This window comes from Lathamus discolor, chromosome 8 (assembly GCF_037157495.1).
Source record: "Lathamus discolor isolate bLatDis1 chromosome 8, bLatDis1.hap1, whole genome shotgun sequence".
Taxonomy (NCBI): Eukaryota; Metazoa; Chordata; class Aves; order Psittaciformes; family Psittacidae; genus Lathamus; species Lathamus discolor.
Genome location: NC_088891.1, coordinates 21,700,148 through 21,720,412, shown reverse-complemented (window position 1 = coordinate 21,720,412; position 20,265 = coordinate 21,700,148). Strand labels below are relative to the sequence as shown.

General features: G+C 51.5%; 1 protein-coding gene across 3 annotated transcripts in view; it reads right to left on the bottom strand.

Annotated features, from left to right (window-relative positions):
* The window catches only part of CPEB1 (cytoplasmic polyadenylation element binding protein 1), a 38,469-nt gene that overhangs the window by 12,544 nt on the left and 5,660 nt on the right, over positions 1-20,265 (bottom strand). For all 3 annotated transcript variants that reach the window (XM_065688663.1, XM_065688662.1, XM_065688664.1), the window contains exon 3: positions 11,117-11,305. In XM_065688663.1, the coding sequence (XP_065544735.1) occupies positions 11,117-11,305 (189 nt within the window). The remainder of the gene's footprint in view (positions 1-11,116; positions 11,306-20,265) is intronic.

Genomic DNA, 20,265 nt, shown 5'->3' with positions numbered 1-20,265 from the left:
CTGCAGCCCCTTTAGGCACTGGAGCTGCTCTCAGGTCTCCCCTTCAGGAGCCTTCTCTTCTCCAGGCTGCCCCAGCCCAGCTTTCTCAGCCTGGCTCCAGAGCAGAGCTGCTCCAGCCCTTGCAGCATCTCCATGGCCTCCTCTGGGCTCTCTCCAACAGCTCCACATCCTTGCGCAGCACAAATTTAGCTCCACATGCATTTCATAGTACATACCTTGGGAAAGACACCCCATCAGAAAGATGGCCAACCAGCCCCAGAACAGCTTTTTTTCTTCCATGCGCTGGTTAGATTTGCAATTTCAGACTTCCAGCATCTGCTCAGGACCATGCAGCTTCCTGGCCTGTGCTGCCATTCACAGCCATTTCAGAACTAGACCTTCCTGGTAACATTGACCAAGCCCATTTTAGAAGAGATGTGTGTAAAGATGAGCCCTAAGGAGCTGGGCTTACAGATGCTGACAGCTCAAGGAAGGGCTCTGGGTAAATAAACCGCCTTCCCATTCTGCTGATGACAAATGATGCTTTAATGCCTTTAATAAGACCTTAAGAAAAACACCATATGGAGCATCCACTGCATTTACTCCTGACAGCTGTAGTTAACAGAAAGAGCTCTGCAACCATTCAGCTGTCCTCTGAACAAGTACTTGTGCTTTAGCTTGGGCCTGCAGGGCACCAGCAAACAGAACAAGCAAACAGCACATCAGCAGAGCAGCACTGATGCTCTTCCCTCCTTAGCGTGACATTTTTAGCCAAGTTACCAGGAAACAGTGTCTTGCCCAGTGCAAGAAAACCTCTCACCTCACACTTGTCCAAGTCCTTCTGCTTCAGTTCTTCCCCCACACAAACACCAGTGGACACCCATTACAGACTCCTCACAAGCCTGAAGGTGCATGTAACTATGCGTGACACAAGAGACAGCACACCAGGCCCCAGTTTCTTACACTGCCACAGCGTGTGGCATGTCTGGCCCCTACTTGCCCAAGATGCAGGCAGTTCCTCACTGCATCCAGCAGTGGCACTGAGTGCTGGATGAGCACATACACAGACTTCCTGAAGTCACCCTCTGAAGAGGTGTTCCAGCCTTTAAAAGCTGCAGGGCTGGGGAAAAAAAAAGCCTTTTGAGAAGTGACCAGCAGGCCTACAATGCCAGGGGCTTCAGAGGGTCATTTTTGCTGGCTGGCACCACCAGCAAGGTTTGACAGAGACATTTTCATCTCCAGACAAGAGATGACTCAGTGCAGGATGGATGGCAGACTTTCAGGACACCCCCCTTCATCCACCAAGCTACTGCTTACACTGAAAGCCCACCCTTTTGCCCTCATCTCCTAGTAGAGGCAAGGACAGATAAACAGGAAAGCTTTTAGCAAGAGAAGCAGGGCAGAAGAGATGGGTTTCAGTGCCACATGCTTCTGCCTCCACTCATGACACGTGCTGTGCCCAGAGGCTGTGGAGCCAGAGGCACATTCAGGACAGGGCAGCAGAGTTGGGAAGCAGCGTGACCAAGGCCCTGGAGACCAAACACAGGGCAGTTTCTTTTGTCATTTGTCAAATAAGCCCACAAAGAGCAAAGGCTGTGTCCTGAACAATGGCCTGCTGCAGCTCCAGAGAAACAGCTTGTCTGCAGTTTCTGCCACCAGCCAGGCCCCACTGTGGTGGGGTGGGAGCAGGCTGAATGGCTTTAGACAGCTAAAAAGCAGCACCTCCTCCAAACACTAAGCAACTTGATGGCAAGAGAAGCATGTGCCTCTCTGAAAGGCACATGGGCACCTTAACCACCTCCTCCAGGTTCAATTTACATCCCTATAGTTTCAGCAGGGACACAAACAAGCTGCCAGAGTGAGCTTCTGTCCATCGTTCAGCAGCACCAAGCTCCAGCAGGGGAAGGGGCAAGTGATGCATCCAGCCTAATCCTAAGTGAAGTTTCAGCACTTCATGGGCCCTCTCACTGCCAGGAGGAGCCAGTGAGCCCTGGGAGCACCAACAGAACCAAGCCCAGCAGAAGCTGCGACCACAGACACAGGGCTGCAGCACACAGGACAAGAATCGGCTTTGCTCAGCACATTATTTCCCACTCTATTTGCTCCTCAAAGGGAGCTGCAGCCTCTTAGAGGTGCACAATGAAATTGAAAAGCTGCAGCAAGGCAAGTGGCACAAAAATTTCTTCCTCTTAAGTGCAGCAGTCACAGGACAGGGCCCAGAGGTGGAGGTGACCCTGTCCTTGATCCCTCAGAGCTCACTGAGCAGCACAGACACCTCCAGAGGTCCTGCCCAGCTCCAGTCCTCCCAAATTTGATTATTATACTCACTACTCCATTAAAAAGACAAGTCAGTGCTGGTGTAAAGACACCTGAAGTCCCAGGCACACATCCTCTCCAGAGCTGCACATCACAAGTTTCAATCATCTTGAACCATCTACCAGCTTTTAAGACCAGCAGCTCCCATCCCAGAGCTGCTGATGTGCTCAAACCAGCAGCAGCGACCATCTAAATAGTAACTCCAGCACAGCCCTTTCTGTTTCTGAACTACCCAAGAGGAACCTCTGCCCTGCCAGATCCTTCATCTGGGGCAGAGAAGAACTGAGGATATTCAGGCAGCTATTTCTGGTTTGTTAAGAAGGGGGCAGGGGAATAGAAAAAGGCAGCATGATCCCACAGCTCAACCACAGAATTGGAGTCAGGACACCTGAGGGCTATTCTTGGCTCTGGCACCACAATGGTAAGTCACTTCCCCAGTATGCCCTGAAAAATGGAACCAGAACTAGGAACAGCTTCTTGCACTAACATTGAGAGCACAAGTCCTTCTGTGTCAAGAAAGACATGGATGGCAACAAACCTCACAGCTTCCTGAGGCAGGCATTTACTACTGTGATCTCACAAGGGAAAACAGAAGCCCATGGTAAATATAACAACAGTCAAGACAGCTAAAACATGAGGCAGGAGTGGAAGTGTGCAGGTGATTACATTCACTAAGCTGACTGCCACAGCAGAACTCAGCACATTGAAACGCAGCGGGTTTTAACTGCATCAGTCCCAGGAAGATTTAAACCCCAACATATTCAGGTCAAATCCTGCACAACATTCAGCTTTGCAAGCCTCAGGAACAAACACCTCTATATTTAAGCACCAAACTCCTCTCCATTTCCTGCTGCAAGCCCAAGGTGGCAGCTCCACAACAAGTGTGACTGTACGTGCTAATAAGGGTGACTCATGCGCACCATTCGGCTGCATCCACGTTTGTGGGTGCCAGTCTATCAGGGTACCACCCTTAGAGGAAAAGGATGCGCTTTGGGGGATCAATGGGAACAGGCTGTTTGCCATACCCCACTGGGCAAGGCAAGTCAGCTAAAGACAGGCTTTAGTCCCGAATGCATGCAACCTTCCTTGAAAAATGGCACAAAAGCCTCTCGGGCCTTCAGCTGGCAAAAGGCCACTCACTGTTGCTAGAGCAGCACACCCAGCACCACCAGTTATGCTAGCAGATTCCCAGTTCCCATAACGGCATGCCTCAGGTACAGCATAACAGCTTTAGGGGTTTGCTTCATCTTCCCTCTGCACTCTTGGAGAGAAAAAGCCCAAGCCAGAAGGTCAAGGAGGGGATTTGGGCCCCTCTCCAGGGCCACGTCACACAGACGGTGGATGCTGCCGCGTCAGAGCGGACTTGAGGATGGCAGCAGCAGCACAGACAACTGTGAATCAGCTCTTTTGCCAGCACTTAAGGGACACACAGAATGTGTCTTCTCAGAGAGATGTGCTGCTGCTGGAATTGCCACCCCTGCCCTCAGCCTGTGCTCCCAGGAAGGCTCTTAGCTGAGGTGAGGACCACAACACCCTCTGGCAGCAGATCATTCCACTCTGAGTAGGAGGCTGAACTTCAGGAGGTCCTTTCCAACTTGAATTCCTCTATCACCCTAAAGACAGCCTGTCAAGAACACTGCCAAGGGCCTAAGACATCCTTTTACAGCAGTCCCCACACAAGCCAGCCAGAGGCATTTCAGCTGCATTAACAGGCCAAACAGTCACCACAATGACAGATCATCCCACAACACCAACTCCACAGCCTGGTTGCCACAGGGACACCAGGGACGAAGTCTACAGCAGGAATAGATGGATGTTGGACATTCAGGGTCTGTCTCACTGGAGCTGGGGAAGGGGAGGAGCAGCATCACTCCTACTTTCTGCTGAAGGCAGCCCCTACACACTGGGAGAGCAGCTCCAGAAGCTGCTGTGTGAAGTCCAGGCAGGTCCCTCCCTGGCTCCAAGTGGAAGCACACAGACCTGCACATGCTGTGTTGCTGGTCATGAAGGCACCGAGCCAAAAAGCACACTCAGGACCTCTTCTAGAGGGCTACCACATTAGTAATACAGCAGACAGCACCTTTTCCATCCACATGCACAGCAAGCAGACACTCCGTCTGCTCTTAAGCAGGTGGTGGTGAAATGGCTGGAAGAAAACAACACTCACCATTTGAGTGGCACCATCCTCGGGATCAATCTTACCCCCGGCCAGAGCTTGCACACAGCTAAATCACCAATAGCAATCACTATGGGAAAGAAAGACTAAGCTAGAGCCACACAAGAGCAGCTCTGATGCTCTTCTCAGAAGGGAGCTGCTTGTTCCAGCTCACTCAGGATCCAGCCCATGCTCCAGACCACAGCTGGAGCCAAGAGCTCAGAGGCAGCTCCATGGGCCCCAAGTGTATTTGCAGATGGCAGCACCACCAGGCAGTGGAGTACCACTTGCATGTCTATGAAGGGACCAGATCTGCCACTGCTGGAGTGCCTTCCTCATCACACCAACAGCTCCAAACAGCATCAGAGGCTTGAGAAGCCTGTGCCTTCCTTGCACTCATGCTCATGTGCTGTTTGTCATCCCCAGAGAGCACACAGGCAGCAACAGCAGCCCCTCAGGGTGCTCCAGAGGCTGCAACAGAACATCTTTCCTAGCAAAATCCAAGGGGAGGGGTTTGGGTGCCTGCTCCTGCAAGCACAAGAGGCTGCCCTGACCCACTTCAGCTGGAGCTGGATACAGGCAGAGATGCTGGTTCAGTTCCTGTGCCAGTTACTGCAGCTTGTTTCACAGCATCAGCCCAAATAAAAATAAATCTGTTAAGGAGCTGCTCAAATGGAAGCTTTAAGAGGGGGATTAAGAGCAACTTATTTGATACATATTTGATTCTGGTAAGGACCACACAGTCTGAAGCTATTCAGTGCCGACTGCTTTCTACGCCACAGCACACAGAGCATGAGCAGCCCGTGCTGAAACATGCTCAAGAAACAAGTGCCCATTCAGCAGCCACACCAAGCACAGCCTCAGGAAAGCCCTACAAGAGCTAAGCGGGCATGGGGCAAGCTTTTAGTAAGGCCATTTCAGGTACTCCTGAAGTACAACCACCAAGACAACAACCACGTAAGTCAAGCCAGCTCCCAGCTTTGCTCCCTTACAGCACTGTTGTAACAACCCCTCAAAAGGCACCAACACATTCGTGCCTCCACCAAGCCCTGAAGAGTAAGCTGGCTGCTCCAGCAGGACCAGGGCATACACACAGCTCTCAGGAAAGCCTGTGCTCCTCTCAAGGCAATAAGGTACAACAAGAAACACAGGGAATTCAGGAACACACACACCCCCCACACCTTCCCCAGGTCTTAGGCTGACAAGAGGTGGTCTGGCCTCCTCTCTGCAGCCACACTGCCAGCAGCATGAAGGAACCTTTCACTGAGTTTTCCAGGCAGGCTCAGGCTTAGCTCCAAGCCTCACTCAGGATGAAGTGCTCACTCCTGGACCTGAAGCTCCGCTTTCACTAGAAATAAAGAAAAAAAAAAATCCTTGGATGCTCAGGGGACAGTCTGGAGTTACCCAGATGCTGAGCTCTCCTCTACCAGCATAAGCCTCCAAAACCTCCCTCTAGCACAAGAGAGATTTTCATGCAGCCAAGCAGGAATACACAGGAGCTGAGGGCACACCCAAGCAGTCACTGAAGCCCCTTGTCCAAGAGACTGCAGGTAAAAGAGCAGGGAGAGATGAGACACGCAGAGGGGCACAAAGTACAGCTCTATGGAGCAGGCACTTGGCTCCATGGTGGATTAGCCCAGCAGCAAATCAAACACCCAGCAATCTGGGGGACTTCCTTCACTGATCCTTTGCCCCTCCAGGGCCTTCCTCAAGCCCTGCAGCTCAGCACTCAAGCCAGCAGCTCAAGGAAGGCCAGTGACTGCTGTGTTGTACTTAATCAGCATCAACCCCCCAGCCTGAGCAGCAGCTCTCACTGGAGGGGTTCTCAGGTGCCTGCCACCACACACAGCACTCCCTGCAGTAGCAGCTCGAGTCCCTCCTGCTGTCACTGAGAAGAAAGGCTGGGAGGCCACGACAACAGCCACACTCCCCTCTGTGTAACAGGTCTCCCCTTTTATCATTCAGAGGGGCTTTTGCCTTGAAGGTTTCTGAGTGATTAGCACTTGGAGGCCTCAGCTACCTGCCAGGCAATGCCCACATGCTGCCTGCAGTTCCAGCCTGGCATGTTTTCAGCAGCTACACATCATCAGTGTGCTCAAGCTGACTGCAGAAACAAGTTGCTCTGAGAAACAGAAAGCCAGGGGCTGGAAAGAGTCAACAGGACCATTTCCCCAGCACCACAGTGACTGGAGCTGTAACCTTGCAGGGTAGAGAATGAGACAGCAGCAGCCAGCGGAGAGGGCACAGAGGAGGCTGGAGCTGCAGTCTCAAGAGCAGATCCAGGGAAAAGCTCAGATATGTTGCTGCATCAGCAGCTTCAGGGTCACACAACAAGCAGAGACACACACAGCAAGGTGGTCCATCCAATAGCATCAGGAACCGCTCAGCTGCCCAGGCTGGGTGCCTGAAGAGGCCAATGATCTCTTCAGAAGAGCAGATCCTTTTGAAAACCCCCTTGCTGGTTGGCATTGCAAACCCAGTGTTAACAGACTGCTTTTAGGATGATTTCCCAGTGGGAAAGTCTGCTGTCCCACATAGGGACAGCCTCCCAATGTAGGGCAGGACAGACCAGCCAGACCAAGCAGCTGGCACACAGCTAGAAACCAGCCAGGGAGACACAAAATCTGCACATGGATCTGCCTGTGTCCTGCTGTCACCTGTTCTCCAGGCAAAAACTGGATCAAGACCCCATTTCCTTGTGTTCCTTGAGGAGCAGGGCATGGAAGGTAAAGGATACCATCAAGGGCAGGCCCGTCTCACTGCCTCTAACCCCTCCTTGCCTCTGCAGTGCGATGACTTGAAGGTTTAATACATACATCTGCCTATATGAGGCTACTTTAAAGAAGGGGAAACACTGCCTCAAGAAATACAGCCAAGGATGGCCGGACTGGAAGTGGTCAAGGCCAGTTTCCTGCAAAAGCCCCTCCCTGGGCCACACAGCAGGTTTCTGGGACTTGAAGTACCTCCAGCCTGACAGATTTAGTAGCAGCAGTGGGTTTGAGATGCCTTCCCTGCTATGAGACAGCAGTTCAATCCTACAGCCAATAAATGCAGGCAGCTTGAGCCTGCAGCAGATGCCTCCTCCCGGAAAGGCTCCCTCCAGACACCAGCTTTAGGGACTGGCAGAGCATCTGGCACGCTCAAGGGCTAATGACACGTCCTCCATGTGCTACAGCACTGGACCCAGGGGGAAAACTTGCACCAATAACCTTGTCTGGGTGCAAGAAGCCCTTTGGGAAGTGGGGATGTGGGCAGGATCAGAGCATACAAACCACTCTGGCCTCCTTCAGCATGGCCCCGCCAGCAGCAGGCAGCTGATCCCACTGCACCAAGCTGCACAGTGACACAGCCCCAGGAGCACAAGGTGACACGAGGAGGGTTTGCAGCCAAAGGTCCTTCCCAGGCCGAGACAGCTCTGTGCTGGAGGGACTGCGCAGAGAGGCCCCAGCTCATCAGTACTGGAGAACAGGCACTGCAGGGGACCACATCAGCAATATTTTTAGCCTGATTGTTCAGGGTTTTTTTGCATTTCCACCCTTCCAGCCACCTCCCCGTGGGTCTGCGCAGCTGAGTCACTGCTGGAACCTTCCAAACGCTTGGGTGCCAGCAGCACAACAGCTCTTCCTGGCAGTGCCACCCCTCCCCAGCCCCTGGAACAGCCCAGCACTGACACAGCCTCACCTGCTCTTGGGACACCTCAAGGGAGACCCCAGCCCTGAGGCTCCCAGGCCTCAGCACTAGGCAGCAGGAGCACCTGAACACAGCAGTATTCTTTCCATGCCCTCCTTGTTTCCACCACAGCACTGCCAGGCCACCTGGAAGCATCAGCATCTGCCAGCTCATCCATCTGTACATCAGTCACAGAAACACTTCTCTGCCACCCCAAAAGGACATTTCACAGCCTTTCAGAAGACATTCCTGAACTACAGGAGCCTCCTCACCAGGGGTTCTTCATTGCCACTCCAGGGCCCTTGCAAAGGAGGAAAGATGAAGCTCTGCAGACACGGGAGGTGTAGGCCAGCTGAAGCAGTCCCACAGTGCTGCACAGGTATCAGCCCTTGACTTCTCCAACCAGCAAGCGACATCCCCACAGCTCTGCAAACAGGGCAGTAACAGGAGCCCAGACCAAGAAGCACTCTTGGGAAAGGAGAGTGGGACTGAGACAGAGTATTGTGTCAGAACCATGACACCCCCAGCCACATGGCACAACCCTCTGCAGAGCTGCTGAAGGCCAAACACTCCTCTGTGGAAGCAGCTCAGATGCATTTGGGCTGGTTCTACACCCCAGCTATCCCCCCTTTACGTACGAAGGGGAATACTGGGAGAAGTGAAAAAACAGGCCTCTCCACACAGTACTGGGTGCCATCTTCCAGCAGCCATTACCATGTGCTGTCAGAAACACTCCCTGGGTGCAGACCACCCGAGCAGAGGGCAGTGCCCAAGGTTAGATCCTTTCCACCACTGGCCTCTGCGGCAGCAGGAGCTCCAGCATGAGGCACTGCAGTCAGCAGGGGCACCCAACACCACATACACCCTTAGAGAGCAGGTAGGTTGCTGGAGCACCTTCAAATCAGCTCCAAATCCATCTCCCTCCCAAAACCAGAAGCTCCTCCACCCCGATAGTGACACCCCCACCACAGTCCTCTTGGCCCCACCAGCCAGGCCATGACATGCAAAGGCTGCCACAGGCTTGTGTGAGCACTGCCTGCTTGTCTGAGTACTGCAGACACAGCCCTGCCTCTGCCAAGGCAGCCTGGCAGGAACCTGCCCAGGAGAACACAGAGGCAGCAGGTCAGGTTGGGCTGGGACACCCACACAGAGCAGTTACCTCTGTGTGCAGCAGCCCCTGTTCTGCAGCACCATTGTGCAGAGGCCAGGTGTCGTGAGCAGCAGCAGCACCATTCCATAGGGATGTTGGCTGCTTTAAGTGGGCTCTTCACAATAAAGATCCTGTAACAGAGGTTCAGTGCCCCATAGTCTGCTAACCACCATGTGCAGAGTGCACAGCTCTAAGGCACCTGGCCAGCCCACCGCACACTAATAACTTTCATTTCTCCCTACTCTACCACGGTTTTTGCTGGCAACTAAAGCAGGACAGGTATTGAGCATGTGGTATTACCTGGCTCTTTAAGGTAAGCCCACAGGACCACGTGCTGGAGGACAGCTACCGCAGCCTGACTGTACCGGCACACAAGCCAGCAGTACCCTAAGTACCAGTGCTGGGGCCCACACACAGGCCTGGGTGCTGAGCCTAGTGGAAGTCAGCTGCAGGAACTCAAGTGGGCCGTGCTGATGAAGCTGATCCAAACTCCACTATCATGCAACTGATGTTTTTGTTTCACAACCCTGCAGCAACATTCAGGGCTGTGTCCCAGAAGCTCTTCCTATCTAAGGGCAGCATCGCCTGTACATCAGAGGTGGTCAACAGCTCTCCCTTGCCCCCCCAACACCTACATGGGCAATGGCACTGCCCATGCCACCCCAGAAGCCATCTACATTCCTGTCAGCACCAACTTTATGCCTGGGGCCTCCTGTGTCACCCAAGCCTGTGCAGAGATGCACTACCCTTTTAACAAAGCAGCAGCATGCTGCTATAAAAGGATGAGTTTCTGTAGCAACCAGGCTGAACTTGTACAAACTCTGCCAAAGCACTAGATCTTTCCACAGACTGATACTTGAACAAACACAGCACTGCTTGTGAAACTGTTTTCTACAGCCCTCAAAGGCTGGGAAATGAACTCTTCCTTCTGTTTTATCCCCCTGCTCTGTCACCACCCTGAGGAGATGTTAGATTTGTGCATGCATCACCCCTTTCCCCTTCTGTGATCTTAGAGAGGGCTGCTGCCTCTGGAAGAGTTAACTGGACCCTGAACCACTGAAGGGGAAGCACCCAGCACCTTAAAGCCTCCCGATACAATGCCAGCTGCAAAACCAGCCTGAAGAGGATGGAGGGGGAAGGGCAAAGCCAGCAGTGCGTGGCTGCGAGCCCAGACCCTGCCCATCATGTAGGCTTGCACTGGACCAAAAGAGTTAAAGGCAGAAGCCATTCCACTGCATCTCCTCCAGCCCACTGCCAGGCACAGGCCGCTATTTCTGGTTGAACGTGGGAGTGGAGAAGGATCCCTCCAAGTCTCCCACCAGGCTGCGAGCTAGTGCCTGAAGTTGTTCGCCCAGTGCCGGCTGCGCCTACCACACCCCACGGGCTGAGTTCCACCGGGAGCGCGGCTGGAGCACAGGAGCGAGCAGGATGGAGCAGGATGAGGGAAACCCTGCTGCAGAGCTACCTGCCACCAGGTATTTGCAGAGGCTGACGTTGCAAAGTTGAGCCTCCAGACACCACACCCCCCACCCACTCCCTCCAAACAGGGAGAGGATTTCTCCTATCTCAGCAAGGCTATCCCTCCACCAGCCTTGCAGCACCAAGCAAAACAAACCCTGGCACTTCTTGTCTGCAGTGAACTGACAGCAGAGCAGAGGGGGCTGTGGCACCTGCAGCCACAGCCTCCCCAACTCAAGCCACCACATTACACAAGCATTACAGGTCACGGAGCCCCCATCAGTAACTGCCAGCGCCCTGTTACACAAGCAAATAGCTCCACATTAGCTTTAAACCAGCCAGAAAATAGAAATTAATCCAACAACTGTTGCTGCATGTGTCAGACTCACCCGACTGCGTGCTGGTTTGTGCTGCAGCGTCAGAGTCCTGGGTGCTCCAGGGTCTGTCCCACCCTGTCAGGTTGAGGGACTGCAGGCCAAGGCACAGATCGTTGGTGTCTGGGAGGCCACGGGAAGACTCTTGAGTGGACGTGGGGAAAAGCATCCTGCTTGCCACTGCTTCTTCAGAGTCCTGGAAGTCTGCTCAGATTGAGAACAAACAGAAGCTTGAGAGTTCAGGGCTGCTTTTTTTTCTTTCTAAAGCAGGAGTTTTTCCGAAGCGTTAAGCCCCGAGTCGGGTCTCTTGCTGCTCTGAAGCCACAGCTCCTGCAACTGGCCGTTGCACCCCAAAAGGGAGGGCTACCATATGTCCAGAAACCAGCCCCCCACCCCCTAAGCCCCTCCACCTTCCTATCCCGTCTGCATTACTGACTGGGTCAGCATGTGACCAGGCTGCTGATGCTTACTGTGCTGACAGTGACGTCACTCAGCCATGCAAGAGAACTGCATCAGCTCTTACAAAATGAAAGGTAAGAAGAAAAGCTAAGATTTCCCCCAAAAGATGAGGGCAGGCAGGAGGAGAGGTGCAGCTCCAAAGAATCGAGGGAGCAGGCAGCACAAAAGCAGGGCTCCACCATACAGCACGGCAGCCAAGGCAGCAATCCCCCCAGCAACGACTAGAGCAGCGGCAGCAGCAGCAGAGACAGAGCAGACAGTTAGTTTTAGTGCTACCCAGCACTCCTGTCCCCGCCTCCCTCCACCCACAAAACCTAAAAACACTTTAGTCCTGGACAGGCTCCAGCTGCTGGCTCCAATTCAGAGCCCAATGCAAAGCTTCACAATTCTGCTAGCATAATCTATTTGGTTCAACTTGGCTACTGTGCCTCACTGACTCTGCATTGTTTACCACCAAGCAACAAGGATAACCTTCAACCCCCAGCTACCCAGAGAGAAGTCCATTATCCTGCTCCAGCCTGGGCAGGCACATCACACCAGTACAGGAGGAAGAGAATGGGCTGGAGAGCAGAACCTGTTTCATATCAGGAATTTTTCATGGCCTGTTTACCTCCTGCCTGCCCAGTGCCCCCATTCCCTGCAATCCTCTCCCCTGCAGGGTGTTCACAAGCCTACAGTACTGGAGACACCAGATTCTCGCCTTGGTTTAAGCCTGTGCCAACAGCCTAAGGAAACCCAGCAGGTTCATAGTCTGAGAATTCCAGTTTAATGCAAGGATCTGGGGGCTGATGAAACCACAAGATGCTCAGCTGTGTTACCCAAAATCTGAGTCAGAGGGCATTTATAAGCCAGCTACCAAGCAGCAGCAGCTGCTCCTCCTCCTCCCCCTGCCCCCACAGCCTCCCACTGTGCCATCAGACATACACCTCAACACACCCTCCCGGCTCCCCAGCGGGCTCTGCAGTCACTCCAGCCTGTTCACGTTATCCCTCACGTGCAACCCTGGCCATCCCAGACAGCCCAACAGCATTCCTGGCCTCCTTTTCCACATCCACATCCCATGCCACTTAGTTGCCTATGTCCTAGGCAAGGGCTAATGGCAGCTGGGTACCATACACAGGGCATAAGAGGCAGCTGCCACTGGAGGCGAGACCCTGACCTTCACCCCATGACAATTTGGGAAGCACCAACATTCCCAGTTCATAGTAAGGGCATACTGCAGCACAGTAGCTGGGATAAAAGCAGCTAAAACTGTACCTGCTGACAACACACCACCTTCCTCCTTCCTTCCCAGCTGCAGCCTCCCACAGCCCTTCACCAGGATAGCATCCACCAGGGCTTTTCCTACTCCTAGTAGTACTAGTACAAGCTGTAGTGCCAATTCAGTCACATTACTATCAAGCACCTGTAACAGCATCAGCTAGTCCCCCACTAGCACCACAATGCACCTTCAGCAGGGTTTTTCACTGCATTCATTCTTCCAGTATAGTTTTTGGATTGCTTGTTTTGGACAGGCCCTAAAAACATTACCAATGCAGCTGTAGGGAGGAAGGATAAAGGCGCATTGCTCAGACAACTCTGTTCCCACAGCAACCATAACTTGCCCATATGAACGTATAGCATTCCTGCATTTATGAAAACATACAAGCCCTGTGCTCCAGCCCAGATCCCCAGCAGCAGGAGACCACCTTCCCTTCGGGGACCAGAATCCCATTAGGTCTTATGCCATCTTCAAGACTAATCCCCACCAAGCTTCACCTTCTGGGAAGCATGGACACAAACAGAAAGCTGGCAGAGCTTGAATCCCACTTGGACCCAACATCTTGGATGAAACCCGCCACTGAAGGAATAAGGAAAACAGGGAACAGATTCATCAGCAATGGGAAGCATCCAGCCCCAGTTTTCCCCAGCTATCCATATTTTTCAGGAAATCAGCTGTTTTGTTTAATGGAATCCAATCAGACTCAAGTTCAGAGGATCCCTCTGTCAAACTTCAACAAACATTAAAGACAAGCACCTGCAACCCAGTCACAGGCCTAACTGCTGAAGCAGGGTAGGGTTTGCTCAGATAAGCAGCATTTTAGCCTTAGCCCTTCTCCGCTCTGCAGCACACAGGCAGCACAAGCCTGCTCCCCCACACACCTCCCCATCCCCAACACTCCCAGCCCTGCTGAAAGATGGATCCAGGTCACTGAGGAAAAACATCTTAAACAGAAATCAAACAGATTTCTGGAATAGTTATTTTAAGAGTCAGAGTCTGGAAATCTGTTACAAAGCAACTCAGTTGCTGAAGGCAGACAAAACCAACAGGCTACTAGGGCAGGAAGAATTATTTTCCTACAGAAACTCAGTCTAAAGACTCAATCTCAAGTTATTAATAAGCAAATGCCTACCAAATATTAAAAAATTTCACTTTGCAACCTGACACAGTTCAGCCCAGCCTGAACGCTTCCCTGCTGACTTTTCCAAGCCCCAAGAACCAGCACGAGTCTTTCCAACCTGGATTTTTGTCTGGAGTTGCCACTGGAAGCCAAGCATCCTGGCAGAGGGAGCTGTGCTCCTCTGTGCTGTGAGAGGCTGAGCTCCCACCTCCCCAACCCCTGAGCTTGGATTTCCACAGCATTTCCAGAAGAGCTCCTCAGTGATGTGCTCACTTGCCAGTCCCGGAGCAGGCAGCAATCCTGGATGTCTACCCGTCTGTCCCAGAGATTCCTGGAGCCAGGGCACACCGCAGCACAGGCTGGAGGGCTTTCCATACCACTACCCAGATGGGAAGCTGCATTTTTCAGCTTTCAAATGTTAGCACTGCATTTAAGACATGTCAAAGGCTTCTCAAAGGCCAGCACCTCCACACAGTTCAGCTCTCCAGTTCAAGCTGTGCAGCCCAGCCAGCATACACAAGCTACACCTCCAGCCACTTGTCCCCACCCCAGCACACCCTGCCACTTACATCGGTTTAGGCAGATGAGTTTCCACACAGGAAGCTGGGTTGGGGAGCTCAGCTGGTTAAAACCAAGCCATGGGGAGTTAGGTTTAAGGCTGGCTCATTCCCCTGGTCTGGTATGCAGTGTGGCTGCACCAGACAGGCATTTGAAGCAGGAAAAGAGAAATTACAGCCCAAGCCTGCATGGGGAGGACAAGCAGGGACTGGCACCAGGAACTGGGATCCACAGGCAGTTTGGGACAGGCAGGTTAAGGTAGCATGAGGGGAGCTGAGCCTGATTCAGCCCCTGCCTCATAGCAGAAGCATCGCTGCACCATCAGACCTAGTCTTGAAAGGTGATGCTTCAGCTGAGCACAAAGCCTCTCAGGTGTCTGAGCCTTCCAGACCTAGGCCATTCACAAAGCCAGTTAAAAAGCCAACAAACAAATAGGTTTTAAATGAAAAACCTGAGAAAATCCAGAGACAGAAGGCAACAGAACGGTTAAGCAAACATGAACCAAACAAGCTAGATCCCACTCCTCCCACCTCTGCAGCCAGAAAAGGTCTCCCTTTGCTCCCACATGCTAGTTTCTAACAGAGCCTGAATACAGAGGAGGTCCCTCCACAGACAAGGCTGGCTCCTGAGCAGAGTGCAGGGGAAGGATAAACACAACTCAGCCACCAGCTCTGCTCACTGATAAAGCCAGACTCACCTCTAGAGCTCTGTCCAAGGCTGAACTTCCAAATCAGATCCAAAGTAAAAGGCAAGGTGAGCATTTCTGAGGCTTCTGGATCACACAAACAGATTCACAGCAGAAGCTGTGTTTTGCCTTTCACACCTCTTTACACCTTCAGTTGTAAAAGCTGGGAATTGCATCACTGAAAATTCAACGTCTTAAGTACATTTTGCACACAAGGCAAGCAACTCAAGTGAAAGGGTTTAGAGGATGAGTCAACTGTACTCCTGAGGTACAGGATGGATCATCACAGGCTTCAGGAAGCTCTTTGTTAGGCATAAACCTGCTAGTTACAGGAGGTTTTTCCAATACATAACTAAACATATTCCCTGTAATCTTCAGATTACACTCCACTCCTCAAGTGGAGACATTTGCTGCTGCATGACCAGTTTCACAGCCAGAGGGAGAAGTCTGCCTTGTTCCCATAACCACAGACACTAGAACAGCTGGCAAGCACCTACATAAACTAAGGAAGAGAGGGCACTGCAGCTCACCCTGCTGCTCTGCCTACCTCTTCCCAGAGGAAGAGCCACAGGATCACAGCCCCAAAACTTGACTGACAGAGCACATTACGTCATGAAAGCTGCTGGATCCTCAGCACCACCATCCAATTTGCAGCCACTTCAGAGTGCCACAGCTCTAGGCCAAGTCTCTGCTCTCTATAGAGCACCCATTGTGATCTGTTGAAGAAACCTGTTTACTTAAGCTACCTCCCAGCACAGAAAAGCACTGCATCCAGCTAGGCAAAGACCTGTTAATGTGACACCTGAAATATAAAGGCCTAGAACCAAAGGCAGTAGGTGTACATCTCTTTTGAGGCACAGGTGTTGAAGTTCCCCATTCTGGATGTGCATTCCTGGCACACAGCAGTTACCTGGGGAAAGCAGAACAGTTCACAGGTGCCAGGGCCAGATGAGCTCCTGCTAACAGCCTTGCCCTGCCTCAGGCACCCTGGTAACACCATGCTCTCCAGCCAAGCCATGCTACATTTTGGGTCTCTGCATCTGCAACACATTGTCCCTGCATCCAAGACCACACAGATCAGTTCAGCTGCATCCAGAGCAGCCCAGACTTTCCTCATGGCTGCAGGGCAGTGAAGAACAGGAGAATTTACATTACAGTATCAGAGAGGACTTTCTGGGGCCAAACATGTGCTAAGTCATTAATGGAGTGCAGTTGAGGGCAAGCAGGAAGGCAGTCTTGTCATCAGATACTCTGGGTTTGCATTTGTCCTTCAGTCTTCCTTAAATAAAGTAGTCACTGAGAATTGTTAGGACCTGATGGGCAATAAGTAACTGAACTAAGCAACTTAACCCACTTCCATTCCCACGAAGTCATTGAAGCAGCTCCCATTTTTTTCACAAAAAGAACTGTCAACTCTAAAGCAAAATTGTGGCTGCTTTGCCTCAGTTAAGTGAGCAGAGGTTAACAAAAGGGAAATCAAGGCTGCCGGGACACTTGGGGTACCTACAATCCTTTTAAGCCCTTTGTTTTAAGCCAGCACTGCCTTCAGTTGAAGCCAGGTGAGGAAGTAGGCATGCAAAAGCTGAAGATAGAGCTTTATCCACCACTCCACTTAAGATGGAAAGTATGCCAGCACAACAGGATGATAATTTCAAAAGCTGGTTTAGGGGTTTTAGCCAAATCTGGTAGCAGCAGGTTCCATCCAGCAAGGCCCAGCTTTAGAGCCTGGCCAACAAACCACCTACTACCTTCAGAAACTGACTTTGCTCACACTGTTATTCAGGCTGGTGATGAACACTCTGATCAGCTTTAAATCTGGGATAGGAGAACCACATTTCCTGTGAAGCAGCAGCTCAAGGACAGGCTGTGCTCCAGCAACACTGGCAGGAGTGGAGCTGGTGGCAGGTAGGCTCCTGCCTCTTCTATCAAGGCCATGTTTTTTCTCCCATCTCCAACACCACACTGAATATTAATGTCTAAACTACACACTCGAGAGAAGACTGAATCAGCCTGAAAGGCAGACATTTTGAAGCACTACACAATCCTGCCCCAGAAGCTACCAGACAGGTTATACAATTACAGCTTTCACCACACTGCTCCACTGTACCCTTCAGTCTGGGCCAGCAACCTAAGCCTGGTGCTTGGGGAGCTCCCAAACTGCTGCAGTGACAGCCAGACCAGGCCTGACAACTCTGCTCGTTTTGAGAAGGCAACTAAGTGCACCAAGGATTAGCATTAACTGCAAACTGATCTTTCCAGAGATTTAATATTAGGTGCAGCAAGCTCAACCTCCAGTGGCAGCCCCTTCTGCTACACAGCTCTGGGTAACTCCCCAGCTGCTGAGCAAGCTTGTTCTCTCACATTGCTCACACAGCTGCTGTGCTGATCTATTCTCACAACACCTTGCCACACACCTCATCACACCAAGGAAGGTGCCTCCACACGTGTTTCCCCAATAGCATTAGTGAAAGGTCATGAACTTCTGCCTTCCCTTCTCACCATGTGTAATCCTCTTAATGCTGAGAGGGGCTTCTTAAACACAAGTCCAATCCAGGATAAATTTAGTTTGACCTGAGGAAGACAACTGAAAAGCTTGAGGGACCACGAAGAGATTAAAATACAAGTATTTCCCCTGCTAGAACAAAATCTCTGCCCCAAGCTCGCCCTCCAAAAATGTTTATGTTGTAAAGAGACAGTCCCTTTACCTGTTACAACTACTACATTCAGAGTGAATCTCCAAGCTCATGAGGCAGCCCAAGCCATGAGTTTCATGATAGTAGAGCTTAACTACAACACACAAGTTGTTCTTGCACTGAGTAAAAGCACCAGAGGCTCATGAATTCTTCAGAAATTATTTAACCTGGGCCAATGACAAGACCCCACATAAGATCAGAGCAGAGACCCTTGCTGGTCACCTGCCTGGAAGCCAGGCTCACTGAAGGCAAGACTGATCCTGCAGAACCTCATCTTATTCACTCAGAGGCACAGCCCACAGCTCCAAGAGCCCACTTCCAGATCTAAACCACCTGCCCCACCCAGGGGAGCTACATTATATTCTGGTTTAGTAATCAGCTGCTCAGCCTCACAGCCACTGGGTACTATTCCTACAAAAGACAACCCAGGCCACAGGCCAAGTGCTGACACTTCCCCACCTGCAGGTCACTGCTGCCCAAAGATTCACATCCTTGCTGACAGCACCAGCTTCAAGGAGAAAATGCTCAATAGCAACACATGAAACAGATTCTGTTCATCTTTTCTGACCCAGAGACAGAAGAAAGCTTGCAGAACTGCTGCATTCAGACCCTCATCACCTACTGAGACATCCTGACTAAATGCAAAAGAAGCTAGGCTGGCACTGCAAGGAGACTCGTAACTCTGATCCCTGATGCACTGGCAGATGCTGACTCATCCACATATTTCAGCTGATAACTGCTGCCCAGCTGGGGCAGCACAGGTTGTACTCTATTATCAGCCTCTCTTGTAGCCCAAAGCACTTTCTGAAGGAGAACCCACATCTTCCATTAGCCTGAACAGTGAGGGCACCCCTGGCAGCTACTCCCAGCCCTGGCTCAGCAGGGTCCAGCTTCCTTCAGGAAGCCTCTTTTCCTCCCACCATCACAAACATTTGTGCCACTATACAAGGGATTCGATACAAGCTAAAAAGCCTTCTGCCAGGTTAACTCACACTGAGCAGGGCCTCCACCCTGGTCCCCAAGGTGCGCAAGTGACTGTGCCAACACCCAATTGTGAGACTGGCCTCAACTGCTACATCAGGAACAAGAAAAACTGCTCAGGATGCCCCAAAAAGCACAACTTTGGTTGTTGTCCTGCAGCAGAATGTGTTTGCTAGAGGAAGCCTCCCTTTTCTACATGCAAGCCACATCATACTTTCCTGTAAGAGCTCTTGCCCCAGCTTAGAGAAGAGCTTCCACAGTCTAGAAGCCAGTACTGCAAATTAAAACGGAGGTTCCGGCTCCAGACCTCAAACCAGAACTAGCCCACATAATCTCTAGTGGCAGGGGTGTTTCTTTTACCAACTAGGTTAACTTTGACAAGTAAGGTGAAACTTACTAAAGAAACATTCCCATTCCAAATTCTAAATGGAGTATGAAGGACTATAGCCAAGATTTCAACAAGGCAGGCAGAACCAACTCTTCTGTGAACTCACAGTAAGGAGATAAAGGAAAATACTGTCATTTATTTCTCCCTCATGCTTCCAGTGCATCAAGATCAGATACAACGCTGACTACCACTGTGCCATGGGACACAATAAAAAAAAAGCTCCCATGAGTCTGAGCAGCTCAGTACAACAGCAAATCTCTAAAAACACACCACTAACCACACCACTGCCCTGAATTTGTAATATTCACTGTGCAGCAGCTGAGGAGTAGGCAGCACATCCTCCAGTACCAGTTTACCAGGTATGCTTTAAGCAATGCTGGCTGTAGATCCGTACCTGGAAGCAAACAATTCCCTTCCCCTGGCTTTTCTGCAGCGCCAGCAGAGGATCACATGGCCAGATCAGCCCCTGGTGCACAGTGCTAAGCCCTTCAATACCCCGGAGATTAAGCTGCACTGGAAGTCATCTGGTAGCAGTCACTGCACAACCATCAAACGGACCCACAGGATGCCCAGACACCCCTATGCAGTTAGTTTTTTTTTTGGTTTCTTTTGACACCCACAGGATGAAAAGTCAGCTTACCCATGAGCACGAGACAGCCCTGTCTCCAAGTGACTGCAGATAAAGCTGCTCTGCCTCCAGCTGCCTGCAAGGTCACCACCTGGCAAGGCCTTCCCCTTTACTTCCCACTTTGTTTTGGGACAAGTCCAGAGGGTCAGTTTGTTTCCAATAATGGCCAGAGTGTTTATTGACCCTATAACTCAGAGGCTGGAAGAGCAACAGCAATCTCTGAAGTGCCCAAATCCTTGGCACAAGTGCCATTGCCCAGAAGTGCACTGGCAGGAGGAGCATCAGGCAGATACTCCTATTGGCAGATCTTGCCTCCTCTAAAGGGACAAAAGCACGTCCTTCGCCCCCACAGAAATAAAATTGGAGCCAACACCCTTTGCTTTGGCAGTTC